General features: G+C 44.4%; 2 protein-coding genes across 2 annotated transcripts; one reads left to right on the plus strand and one right to left on the minus strand.

Moving 5' to 3' along the window:
• The first annotated feature begins 826 nt into the window (after positions 1-826).
• LOC127326237 (uncharacterized) lies at positions 827-3,870 on the plus strand. Its single transcript, XM_051353097.2, has 4 exons — positions 827-1,256; positions 2,367-2,511; positions 3,123-3,216; positions 3,348-3,870. Exons 1-4 carry the CDS (start codon positions 901-903, stop codon positions 3,680-3,682), a joined length of 930 nt encoding a protein of 309 aa, XP_051209057.1. The 5' UTR covers positions 827-900; the 3' UTR covers positions 3,683-3,870.
• A 1,407-nt stretch (positions 3,871-5,277) lies between these two features.
• On the minus strand, positions 5,278-9,039 carry LOC127326236 (mRNA cap guanine-N(7) methyltransferase 1). Its single transcript, XM_051353096.2, has 13 exons — positions 8,882-9,039; positions 8,637-8,791; positions 8,491-8,559; positions 8,321-8,392; positions 7,811-7,909; positions 7,493-7,549; positions 6,960-7,098; positions 6,804-6,868; positions 6,671-6,721; positions 6,123-6,185; positions 5,840-5,960; positions 5,700-5,761; positions 5,278-5,607 (listed from the first exon to the last, which is right to left on the minus strand). The coding sequence occupies exons 1-13, from the start codon at positions 8,949-8,951 to the stop codon at positions 5,515-5,517; spliced, it is 1,116 nt and encodes a 371-aa protein (XP_051209056.1). The 5' UTR covers positions 8,952-9,039; the 3' UTR covers positions 5,278-5,514.
• Between the last annotated feature and the right edge of the window lie 3,755 nt (positions 9,040-12,794).

Below are 12,794 nucleotides of genomic sequence, written 5' to 3' on the forward strand. Positions count from 1 at the left end.
TAACTTGCATTAATAATTCTCTTCACATGCTTTGCCCTGATCTATCAGTAAGCAACTTAATTTTGCAAATAGATACTCCTCCATGGTATGTGAATGTTGGAAGACACCCGAGGATTCGGTTTTCCATGGCTTGTGTAAGCAAAAGGTTGGGAGGAGTGTCATCAATAATGAAACTAAAATACATGTGTAAATATAAGAGAAGAGGGATGATCTACCTTGCTGGTAGAGATAACGTCCTTCATGCGAGCCGCTCTTGAAAGTCTGGTTGATAAGGTAGTTAGAGTACCCGCTACCATTCGTTGACAACAACAAACACCTCTCAAAACTTTACTTTTATGTTCTCTATATGATTTAAAAACTTAAAAAGCTCTAGCACATGATTTAATCCCTGCTTCCCTCTGCGAAGGGCCTTTCTTTTACTTATGTTGAATCAGTTTACCTACTTCTTTCTATCTTAGAAGCAAACACTTGTGTCAACTGTGTGCATTGATTCTTACATACTTGTTTATTTGCATTCATCATATTACTTTGTGTTGACAATTATCCATGAGATATACATGTTGAAGTTGAAAGCAACTGCTGAAACTTATAGGTGAAAACTCCAAACGGAGTGACTAATTTACATGCGGGTTCAGTAAAAAAAAAAAGGCATGTCGGAAAGTGAAAACTCCGTTTCCCGCTGACACAGGCCCCACGTGTCACTCACCGTCATACATCCGCGTCTGGATAACTTCGCACCGAAGTCAAGCTCAGCTATTCCTCCATTTTTTTTTAACACGAGAAAATACCTTATCCGTATCCTCGGAATCAATCATCTGCAGTTTTTTTTCCCCGAACATATCGGACGACGCGAACGAAGAGCAAAGAGAGGAGACGCGACACGCCACCGCGAGAGGAGCCATGGGAGGAGGCGTCATGCGCACCGCCGCGAAGGTCGGCATCGCCGGGGGCGCGGCGGCGGCGGCCGCCGGAGGGCGCTTCCGCAACGTCGCGCCGGCCTTCGCCACGGCCCCCGCCGCCGAGGCTGCCGCGGCGGCCTCGCTGGTGTCCGCGGCCGGGGAGATCCCCGCGGCCGCGCCGGCCGGGTCGCACTGGGCGTCCTGGGAGGCGGATGACTGGGAGTTCGCGGACTGGAGGGAGGCCGCGGCCTCCGATGCGGAGGAGGCGGTGGTCGAGAGGCCGAGGCTGGTGTTCGCGCCGCCCTCGTTTGAGGAGGCCGAGGAGGCCACCTCTGAGCTCAAGGACGCTATAGACAGGTGAGAAATGTTAACTTGGATACTTTCCTTATCCGGATTTGTCGAATTTCGAGTAGAATTGGTCCGATATGCCTGTTTTTTTGGGGGGCAATTACTTAGTAGTATGACTTTCTTCTGATTGCTTTGGGCGATGGTCTGGAACATGCTCTATTGGTAATATGCTTGTCCTGATTTGTTAGTATCTAATTGGTCTGTGATGGATTAGGAATTGGATTCATGCTGCTTAATTGGGGTTTTTTTTTTTGTAGCTGGGAGTCAGATTTTCACTTTACCTGCTTCAGTATAAAGAGAAGAATCTCATATGTGTTTAGAGTTTCATATGGTGATGTTTAATTTATATATTGTATGTGATTGGTCAACAGCGGTTTAGTTGGAAGGAATTGTTCGTTTTTTACGCTAAAAGCATCAAATCAGAAACAAATATCAAGTGTAAAAAGTAGAAAAAAATGCTATGAAGTTAAAGGATCGTTTGTGTTTCTGAACTGTCATTAATGTTAAGGTTCCATTCCGCAATCATCACTAACAACTCTAGACGCAACTTCCCCGATAAATTAGTAGTAAATCGGGAACTGAACTCTAGTTTGCCAGTTCATTTTTGTTAATTTAACAATGTAACACTTTAATAGACGATGATATCCTCACATCCCTACTACCCTGCCACTTCTCTCTTCTATATTGCAGGAGAAAACCTTCTGCACGTAGCTTAACAAAGTGCTGTGTTTTTTTCTGTAGAGAGTGACTATTTGTCAGTCGACTTAGAAATAGTTTTCGGCAAACACTTAAAGCCATCCAGTTAAGACCTTTCTATCCCTTTATGGTTGCACAAATATTAACAGTCGGATCGAAGGGTTCTTATTGTTGACTTAGAAATAGTTACTTCTTAGTCGCCTGAGGTATACCAAAACCGTTATCTTTATTCAAGTATGTATGCTACCTTGATTGTCTTAGAATCTTCTGCATATGCATATACCTTTATTCAAGTATGTATGCTACCTTGATTGTCTTAGAATCTTCTGCATATGCATATACATCCTTTTTCTTCATAATACATATTATTCTATCATTTCAAATTCTTATTTTAATAGGTCTTACAAAATTGGTTGTTTGTAGGGTTTATTTTTCAGAGACTCCAGTACAAGTTGTTAAGGAACATGATCAAGAGCTTAACAAGCTGGGAGCCGATGCGCTAATTCCTGCTATGCCTGGGCATGTAGTGCAGGCTTTTACATTGTTAAAATCAAGCTCAGAGGCTCAGGTTTGTAACTGTAATACTTCGCTGCTGTTGTGGTCTATCTTCAGTCAATGAGTTGTTATCATAATCTATATGGCTTTGTATACTCATACAATATTGTTGAAGTTGCTTTTGGAAAGAGATACTTAACTGTAATTGAATGTGCCTGTTACAGCTGAAGATATGTTGTGTCGTACAGCCATTGATCAGTTCATAGCTTGTTATCGTTGCTTTTATGATGTGTCCTTGATAATTTTGGTAGATTGTGTACTTTTAATTTGTTTGTAAGCATGTTGTAGCGTGAATAAATTCTACATGACATGTTGTACTTTCAGATTTTGTTTAAGTTGCATAATTTCCTGAAACACAGCACTTTTTCATTATTAGATCATTTATTGCCCGGTGATTAATTATGGGTAGCATAGCAAGATTCAGTTCAGAGTGTTGATGGATTTTGTATGGAATCTATTTTCATGTTTTAGATGCGTTGTTTCTAGAAGTAGGGCACTTTATCATTAGATAATTTATTGCAGGTAATTAATTATATATAACATAGCAAGATTTGGTGCAGCTGAGCCATTCTAATATCCTGTTTCTTTCACTTATGTTCTTTTTCTTTTTGTCTTGATCTCCAGAGTGTTGTTGCCTCGCTTGCATCAGATAAAAATGTATGGGACGCGGTGCTGAGAAACGAAAAAGTTATGGAATTTTACAGGAGTCACCAGCAAAGTATGATTCACCTTGTCCTATACTCGAAGTTACATCTGACATTTAGTGTTTTTGAGAGAACAGTATGACCAGTATTGACCTGTTTTGAGGGCACTGTATGACCATTGTTACTCTTTTCTCTTTTGGTACAGCTCTGGTTAATACTTTTCCTGAGGATACTGGCTCGGTAGACTCGCCGGAGAAATTTGGAGAGACATCCACAGACTTTGCATCTTCTGGGGAACTACCTACTGGCTCAGCTTTACTGGACTTTGTGGACAACGCAAAGAAGACAATGATGGAGGTGGTCGAGAACATAACCAACTTTTTCCAAGATCTGTTCCACAACACAGCAGACACTGAGGCGGGACCGAGCTCATCCACTAAAAAGGGTAGCTCCCCTTCTTTCGCCGAGCTGGCGGCTGGTGGATCGTTCATGGCCCTTGCCATGGCTGTCATCCTAGTTGTTCTGTTCAAGAGGGCCTGAGATATGCAAGATCAAGCCATCTTGGTGCCTATTGTGCCTTAAATCTGTCGAAAATAACTTGTATGTCGTGTTGTTAAGAACTACGGTTGTAATGTACAGGGTGTGTCTCCTGCCATACTGTGTTAGTCGAAGCTTTCGAGTCTTGAGACCAGTATAATAAAGACATGTCACTTACAGCGTGTTTCTTATGTTACTTGCCAACTGATAATGTTACAGTGAAGAATGGATATTGTTCGGGTGCTAGATGTGCGATCTAATAAGATAATGGTAGAAACAGGGTTGAGGCTGCGAGAAATATTGCTTAGTACGCATAGAATCTTAAAAGAAAACAGCAAAATGAAATCGAAAGAACGCTTCGGTGGAAATAGAATCTGGGACTGTCAGGCCGACATGGGACAAGCTATGAGCTGCCCTGCACAAGCCGGAGCTAGGCAGGAACGATCCTCAACAGCTGTTTGTACGCCGCGGGTGATCGCCGGGACGTGAGGCTGATACAAGCTGCTTGTGAAGAGCAACCACTCCATGAGAAAGAAGATCCAGAGAGAAAGGACAGAGGAAAGAGAGAAGGACGGAGGAAGGACACGGGTTCAGTTTTTCGGTTTTGCTCGATAGCCGGAGCTAGGCAGGAACGATCCTCAACAGCTGTTTGTACGCCGCGGGTGATCGCCCGGACGTGAGGTTGATACAAGATGATTGTGAAGAGCAACCACTCCATGAGAAAGAAGATCGAGAGAGAAAGGACAGAGGAAAGAGAGAAGGACGGAGGAAGGACACGGGTTCAGTTTTTCGGTTTTGCTCGATGTCACCTGTGCAACTCCTCTGGCATATATACTCCGATGCAGCTCCGATGAGGATGGCCGCCAAGGTCGACAAGGCCCAGTGCATTCACATGTACGGTCATGACACCGTTGGATGGCTCCAAATCATGAGCTCCCTAGCTGTTAATTCGTTCAGGCTAAAGGTCGGAAACTCAGAATGCATAAACCAGTTCTTGGAGGGTTGCCATTTTTCTAGCCAATCCGGGAAGTTCAGCCAAGCTGTAAAGATGCAAAAGAAATGCTGATGTAGATTTTCGATTTGGAAGGTTATGCACTACAAAGAATGGCAGCGAAGAGAGAACATCTTCTGCTTCAGTTGCTCTGATGATTGGCAGGCACGCATGGGACTTGAAACAACACCTCACAAAAGCTGGTCGAGATGACGGATGGAAGAGACCGAGGGGAGGACAGTTGCTCTGATAGTCTGATGATTCGCATAATACTGAACCTTCGAAGGGTGGCAGGGGCTTAGTCGTCTAGGACAGTGACGACGATGTTGTAGTAGCTTGGGGCTTGGAGCTGCGAGAGTCTCTCATGCTGTTATGTCATGCACAAGAAGCAGAGCGACCAACTGCTGTATTGAGGCCATGCTCGTACAATCTATTCCATCCAGCTAGTGCAAGCAGTCAATCCGAGCGACTACGGTTGCCTGTTCATAAGCATGCCGTTGCTTGGACGCTGCTCAATGTGTTGGTCAAAAAACGATACAAGTCCAACACTTCAGGAATTCGAAGTGTAAAAAATGTGAGCACATCACGGGGAAAACCCGTGAAACACTTTTCAATGTTCAGTATATAATTTGAAAGTTTTGTGTGAACTGACACCTAATATTTATCCATCCCTGCAAAATTACATCATGATTCATTGAGACCATGCTGATTATACATTGAACTTGGCGAAGTTATGCAACAGATTAGAAAAATAAAGGTGAACCACTAAAGATCAACGTTCTTTTACACGATGTGAAGCATAGAATCAGTAAGTTGTTAGTAAGCTCCAGTATGGCAGTCTGCTTTATATCGAGAGAACCTCTATGTCCTCCTCGGCAAGAAAGGTCTTCCCTCTGCTAGTATTGCCGACTCTCCGCTGAGAGGGAGCAGCGCCTCGCTGCGAAAAAGAGAACATTTCAGCAAACATAGATATCTGTGGTTTCAGTTGGTACTAGGATGAGAAATGGTGAAATTGTGTTTGTGTAATACCTTCCGCAAAACAAATGCAAGGTAGAGATAGGATACTTCCCACTCATCCTGCGATAGGGTACCTGCATAACTTTTCATGTTAAGGTGGTGAAATGACATTTACTGAGGGCATTTAATTTAATAGTTAAGAATCTAGTTACTCTTGTCTCGTCCATCACCGAGAGCACCCAGCCTCCGCATGAGATCAGCAAAATCTGGCTTTTGCAAGTACTCGTTTACAAATTCATGGAAGTTCTTCATCAGAACCAGCTCTAGATCATACTGTAAAAAATAACATTTTTTGTCAAAACATCACCATATGTCTGTGCAGCAAATATGTACAAACCAATTAAATGACAAAAGAAATATGCGGTAGAATAGATTTTAAAAAAATATTGAAATTAACTTGTTGACAATAATAAGGAAAAGAAGGCACAGGTCTACCTCCTCCGCAAGTAGTTTGAAGAGATGGAATGGAACAACCCACTCCGGGCAATCAACTGCATCCTGCATGTTGCCAGGGAATTTGTTAGGAATAAGTTTCATTATTTTATGTGAAAATAAAATATATGTAAAGAAGATAATGAGTAACAAGTAGGAAGCCAGGTTACAAGTTACAGCATAAGGCAATAAACACACAAACAAGTTGTAACAAGAACTATAAGTTCAAGAAGGGCAATGCTAAGGACATCACTTCTAGACTGCAACGAGAACGTCTAGGGTAAGAAACCACCAAAGGTTGCAGCAAACAATAATCACAAGAATAATCTATGTCAGACTAGATATATGGCAAGCATTAAAAGAGTAGTGCATACAAAATCACAAGAATGTTACTCTAATCAGACTACAAACTACATTGACATTTTCACATTTTTTCTCTGTTACCATTTGAGTGAACATTGAAATGTGAACATCAGTGTTCAGCTGGAAAAAAATTAAAAGAAGCCAGCTATCAAAGGCGCAAACTATTGAAAAGTAGATCTTGTTGTCACCTCTAAATGAAACTTGTACTTGATACCAAAAGGTCTGGATGCAGGGAATTTCTGCATCATTTGAAAACAACAGAGATTCAGTTAGTAATGAAAACTAAACATACGAGAATTTATATTAAATAAACACAAATACCTTTTCAGCGTACTCGTCACCAAAAGTAATACAGTAAACACTGTTCCCGAACTCCATTGCTTCAGCTGAGGATACAGTATTGTTTCACACATCTTTTGACAAATACAGTACAATTTTATGAGATCAATCAAATTATAATTCAAGATAGTTACGTACTTTCTCTTAGCCTTTTAATGATGACATTAGCATCAGGCATTGTCCCAATGAAAGTGCCTCCAGGACGAAGCAATGCAGATATATTAGCAAGGGCCTGTCTTGCACGTGCTTCAGTTGACCATGAGTAATGCATTGCAAACTGAAATACATAGAGATCGTCAGAATGGGACATCCAATCAATATTCAAACAGTTAGCTCATTATGATCCTACCCATTTAGTGTTCAGACATTCTAAATCGCCTGATGGTGCATTACTCATTAAAAGTAGATTCAAGATCACTGGAGTTGCATTTTAATTGCTGGGAATGACAATGCTTCTTAAGTTTCAACATCTTTTCAGCAAGATTTTTTTAACAAAACTGGCCATACTATTTGCACTATTTAACAGTTATTTTGCTTTATTTTATTTAAGGTTTAGAAATACAAAATTGTCAGGCAAATGGGAAAATAGACGGTTGAATGAACCGAATAATAACAAGTAAATAAGAAAATTGAATACTTGTTCATTGGAAATATAAAGCTAGGTCACTCACCTGGCAGCTGCATATGTCAAATGGAGCATCCTCGGATAAATACTTATCCAGACGAGTCTACAAAAAACATTTTAAAAAAAATTGCCATGTAATTCAAAATTGTTGATGAGCATGTGAAGAGTAACGCAAGACTTGCATTGGGGTAAAGAATATTCTTCCTGGTGAAGTGAAAGCATAAAGAAAAATCAACAGTTGAAACAAGCTGCGGCACTATGTCCAATAACAATTGCAGTCCGCTTCAGCGTACATAGCAGATGGCAGAGCATCACATTCGGTTTGGTTAATTAGGTAGACTGTACCATCTATTGTTGCTTTTACCTCGTAACAATCAGCGCAAATAAGCCGTGCAGGAAAACTGAACTTCTTCCGCCGTTGTTGATCAGAATCACCATTAAAACGGGTCATGCAATCTTTAATCTGCAAGTGTAAAGGTCCAAAGTTACGCAAACACATCAAAACCCAAATTGCGCATAATATGATTATTACAACTTGAGTGTTCAATCTGTTTCTGCCTAGTTGAGACCTACAGTAGGCTGGGGAGGAGACCAGAGATGGATGCACAAATTTCTCTGGTCTGAGACAAGAATTTTAAATCTTACAAGGTGTAATCAAGTACGCAACTAACTGAACATGAAGTGCAATATAGATTGACTCTGCCAAACGATGGCAATGCACAGCTCTGCTCTGGACAGAGAAGCAAGCAGAAGGCATATGCATGGCAAAGCATTACAGAGATGGGGAAACCAAACTCATGAACCACAAATTACAACATGACACCGACTTGTGTAGTTGTATGCAAATAGTGTCATCATGTGATGGGGAACTAACCGAGCCTTCCGCAATATCAACCCCTACGTAGTAGCCAACCCTGGCCTTATCCCACTTGATCAAATCACCTCCCTGCATTGCACAACATGTATTACCTCGACCTGCTACAAGAATCTCTGCTCGCCTTAATTAACACACACGCACACACGAAAATAAGAGACAGTGCTTACCTTGCCGCACGCAAGATCAAGAACGCGGTCTCCTGGGCGCGTGTACAGCTGGACGAGGACGCTCTTTATCTGCCAAAGATGACATTGAAGGATTAGCACGGCCGTCGAGGAGATGACATTTTTTCTGAAGGGTTTGGATGGGGTACCCAGTTGTTGAGCTTCTTGAGATGGATGATGGGGCTGTTCTCGCGCTCCTCGAGCGACTGGTTCGTCCGGGCGCTGTAGTGGTCCGCGACGTGCATCGATTGGATCTGGTCCTCCGAGTACGCCTGTTGGCCCCCATACCCGCCGCCGGCGACGCCTACGCGGAGCAGAAACCCTAGTTAGGTATTTGGACCAGGGGATTGGTGGGTTGGCGTCGATGAGACGGGGTCTGGTGAGGAAGGAGTACCTGGGTTGTGGCGCTTTTGGGCGGAGGAGTAGGAGGAGGAGGAGGGCTCGTCGCGGGGCCGCCTGCTCATCGTCGCCGTCGATCGCCGCCGGGGCGGGGTTCCGGGTTGCGATTCGGTTTGGGTGGGGATGGGCGGATGTCGCGGCTCGTATGGTATGCGACACGGGTCAGACCGGTGCACCACCTCCCGCCGGGGGGGCCGTGGCCCACCCAAAAGTCCTGCAAAAACAACTGTACCACAGGGAAGGAAAGCCCACCGGGTCCGTCATATTTCGGCCCCCCGGATAATGAGAGAAATGCCTCGGGATACAAAAACGTATGACGGTACCACTAAAGCGGAAGATTGGTTTGCGGATTACATCACAGCGGTATATGTCGCTGGAGATGGAGGAATAGTCGCTGGAGGAGAAAACCGGCGCTGGGCGGTGAGATTCATACCATTCGTAGTAGTTGGACCGACACGCATTTGGCTGAACAACTTCCCAAAAGCAGCATAAATGGGTGGCTTGATTTTGAAGAAGTCTTTGTGGGCAACTTCAGCAGTATATACCGGAGGCCGAAAGATTTATTTATGCATTTCTTGTTGCATTTATTTCCACTATGTACTTTTTTCTGACTGGAATTCCGATTTCCCTTCTCTTCAAGCCCGGATTCTACTTGTTCGAAGTTACGCAAATCAAAATCAAACGAATCCGAATATAACCAATCTATCGCCTTTGATGACTCGTTGACAACCTCCTCAACCCAAGCTTCCATCTCCTGCTCCAGACATCGGCGCTTGCCCGCGCCAGTCCATGAAAGGTGGATGAAGGTGAGTTTGACTACGAACTCAAGGATGCTGGGAATAAAAGAAAGCCTTGCCTCACTCGCAAGTGAGGACCTCACCCCTCCTTCCTCATTTATTGATAATGGAAAAATACAATGTTCATTGCTTCCTCAAAACAAGACACGGGCGCGGATAAATAATCAATTCATGAGTGCATTTCCCGTTGGGACGGAGGGCACTGATTGATGCCCGATCCTGTCCAATTCCTCACCCCGATCAAACTATAAATCCATCGACCGCAGCAGCTCGCCATGTGCCAGCAGCGCGAGAACAAAACCGACCGGAAATATCTAACCCGATGGAGTTCAACAAGAAACTCCCGCGAAGGTGTGATAGAGGCTCAGGCCATAAGTTGGTTCTGCAACGGATGCCGGAGAGGCTCACCGGTGTGGCAGAGGTTGCAGCGAAAACATGCCAACCACTTTGGCTGAAATGATTCGGGTGGCCGATAGCTATGCACTGGGAGATCCAATGCACCCGAAAATCGCGGGTGACCTACTGCCGAGATTCTCACCGCGCCAAGACCAGTACCGGAACAACCACCATAACAAAACAAGGGAAGATTTTCCGGACAGAAGATATGGAATGGAGCAAGTGGCCGCAGTACAAGATAATTCAGAACCGGCGGAAGCCAAAGGCAGAAAACTGGAGGCCAGCCATGGGCCGGCCAAAAGAAGCAATGGGCGGAGAAAAAACCTTGACATGATCAGCCTAAGTACACCATGGAATCCGCAATGCATCAGCAGTGTTGTTGGCACACTCCTAACCCAACAAAGCCGGCAAATCATCTAACGAAAGATTGCTCCTGGACCAAGAGGCTGATGAAGGAGGGTTTCGAAACATTGCCGCCACCACCTCCGCTTACCGGGGCAAATGCGCAGCCGGTTCACGCACAGCAAAATCGGCCGCAGCAACAGGAAGGAGTTCATCAGGTGGCGCATGGCAATAATAACCATGCCCCGCCTCCGATGCCACAAGGCCAGAATGTTTACCACGACCCAGATGTGTGTTGTGTGGTCTTCGTGACCGGACCAAGAGACCGGCAAAGTATGCATCACCGTTCCACGGAGGTAAACGTTGTCATATCGACGGTACCGAAATACATGTTATGGTCGGAACAAGAGATCACTTGGTCCTTCAAGGATCACCCGAAAGTGATGCCTAACCCGGGCGGATACGCTTTGGTGGTGGATCCTATCATGCATGGGCCATCATCACGAGTCCGGTTCAGCAAAGTGCTGGTGGACAATGGCAGCAGCATCAACGTCATGTACCGGCACACCATGCACACGCTTGGCATAACTCAAAACATGCTAGAACCAAGTCACACGACTTTCCACGGTATAGTTCCTGGATTGTCATGCTTCTCGATGGGAAAGGTCCGGGTTGATGTGCTGTTTGGTGGCCGGGATAATTGCCGCGTGGAAAACATTCTGTTCAAAGTGGTGGATCTGGAGAGCCCCTACCATGCCCTGCTGGGAAGGCCGGCATTGGCAAAATTCATGGCCTCCACTCACACGAGTTATCTGAAGATGAAGATACCAGCACCTAACGGTCCAATAACTGTGGTGGGTAACTACAAGGTCTCGCTGGAAACAACTTCAGCCGGATCAAACTTGGCTGAATCACTAGTCATAGCGGAAGAAAAAAAAAGAGGATTCAAACTGTTGTCGCCTTATACGTCTCCAACGTATCTATAATTTCTGATGTTCCATGCTTGTTTTATGACAATACCTACATGTTTTGCTCGCACTTTATAATGATTTCATGCATTTCCGGAACTAACCTATTAACAAGATGCCGAAGTGTCAGTTCCTGTTTTCTGCTGTTTTTGGTTCGAGAAAGGCTGTTCGGGCAATATTCTCGGAATTCGACGAAACAAAGACCAAATATCTTATTTTTCCGGGAAGGTTCTAGAAGTCCGAAGGGGAGACGAAGATGGGCCAGGGGGGCCCACACCACAGGGCCGCGCCGGCTCCACCCTGGCCGCGCCGGCCTTTGGGGAGGGAGCCCTGGCGCCCTTCCGACTCCGCCTCTTTGCCTATTTAACCCCTCGTGACCTAAAACTTCGACACCGATTGACGAAACTCCAGAAAGACTCCAGGGACGCCGCCGCCATCACGAAACTCCAATTCGGGGGACAGGAGTCTCTGTTCCGGCACCCTGCTGGGACGGGAAATTGCCCCCGGATCCATCTCCATCGACTCCACCGCCATCTTCATCGCCATCGCTGTCTCCCATGATGAGGAGGGAGTAGTTCTCCCTCGAGGCTAAGGGCTGTACCGGTAGCTATGTGGTTAATCTCTCTCTTCCATGTACTTCAATACAATAATCTCATGAGCTGCCTTACATGATTGAGATTCATATGATGAGCTTTGTATCACTATTAATCTATGTGCTACTCTAGTGATGTTATTAAAGTACTCTATTCCTCCTCCATGATGTAATGTTGACAGTGTGTGCATCATGTAGTACTTGGCATAGGTTATGATTGTAATCTCTTATAGATTATGGAGTTAACTATTACTATGATGGTATTGATGCGATCTATTCCCCCTTTCATAGCCTGATGGTGACAGTGTGCATGCTATGTTAGTACTCGGTATAATTGCAATGGTCTATCATGCACTCTAAAGGTTACTTAAATATGAACTCCGAATGTTGTGGAGCTTGTTTACTCCGGCTTGAGGGAGCTCTTGTAGCCCTACACAATGAATGGTGTTTGTTATCCAACAAGAGATTGTAGAGTAGTTTTATTATGTGATCAATGTTGAGAGTGTCCACTAGTGAAAGTATGATCCCTAGGTCTTGTTTCCAAACATCGAATCTCCGTTTATTTACTGTTCTGCTACATGTTTACTTGCTGCCATCTTTATTTCAGATTGCTATTACCGCTCATATACATCCATATCACTTGCATTTTACTATCTCTTCGCCGAACTAGTGCACCTATACATCTGACAAGTGTATTAGGTGTGTTGGGGACACAAGAGACTTCTTGTATCGTAATTGCAGGGTTGCTTGAGAGGGATATCTTTGACCTCTTCCCCCCTGAGTTCGATAAACCTTGGGTGATTCACTTAAGGG

Source organism: Lolium perenne, chromosome 7 (assembly GCF_019359855.2).
Source record: "Lolium perenne isolate Kyuss_39 chromosome 7, Kyuss_2.0, whole genome shotgun sequence".
Taxonomy (NCBI): Eukaryota; Viridiplantae; Streptophyta; class Magnoliopsida; order Poales; family Poaceae; genus Lolium; species Lolium perenne.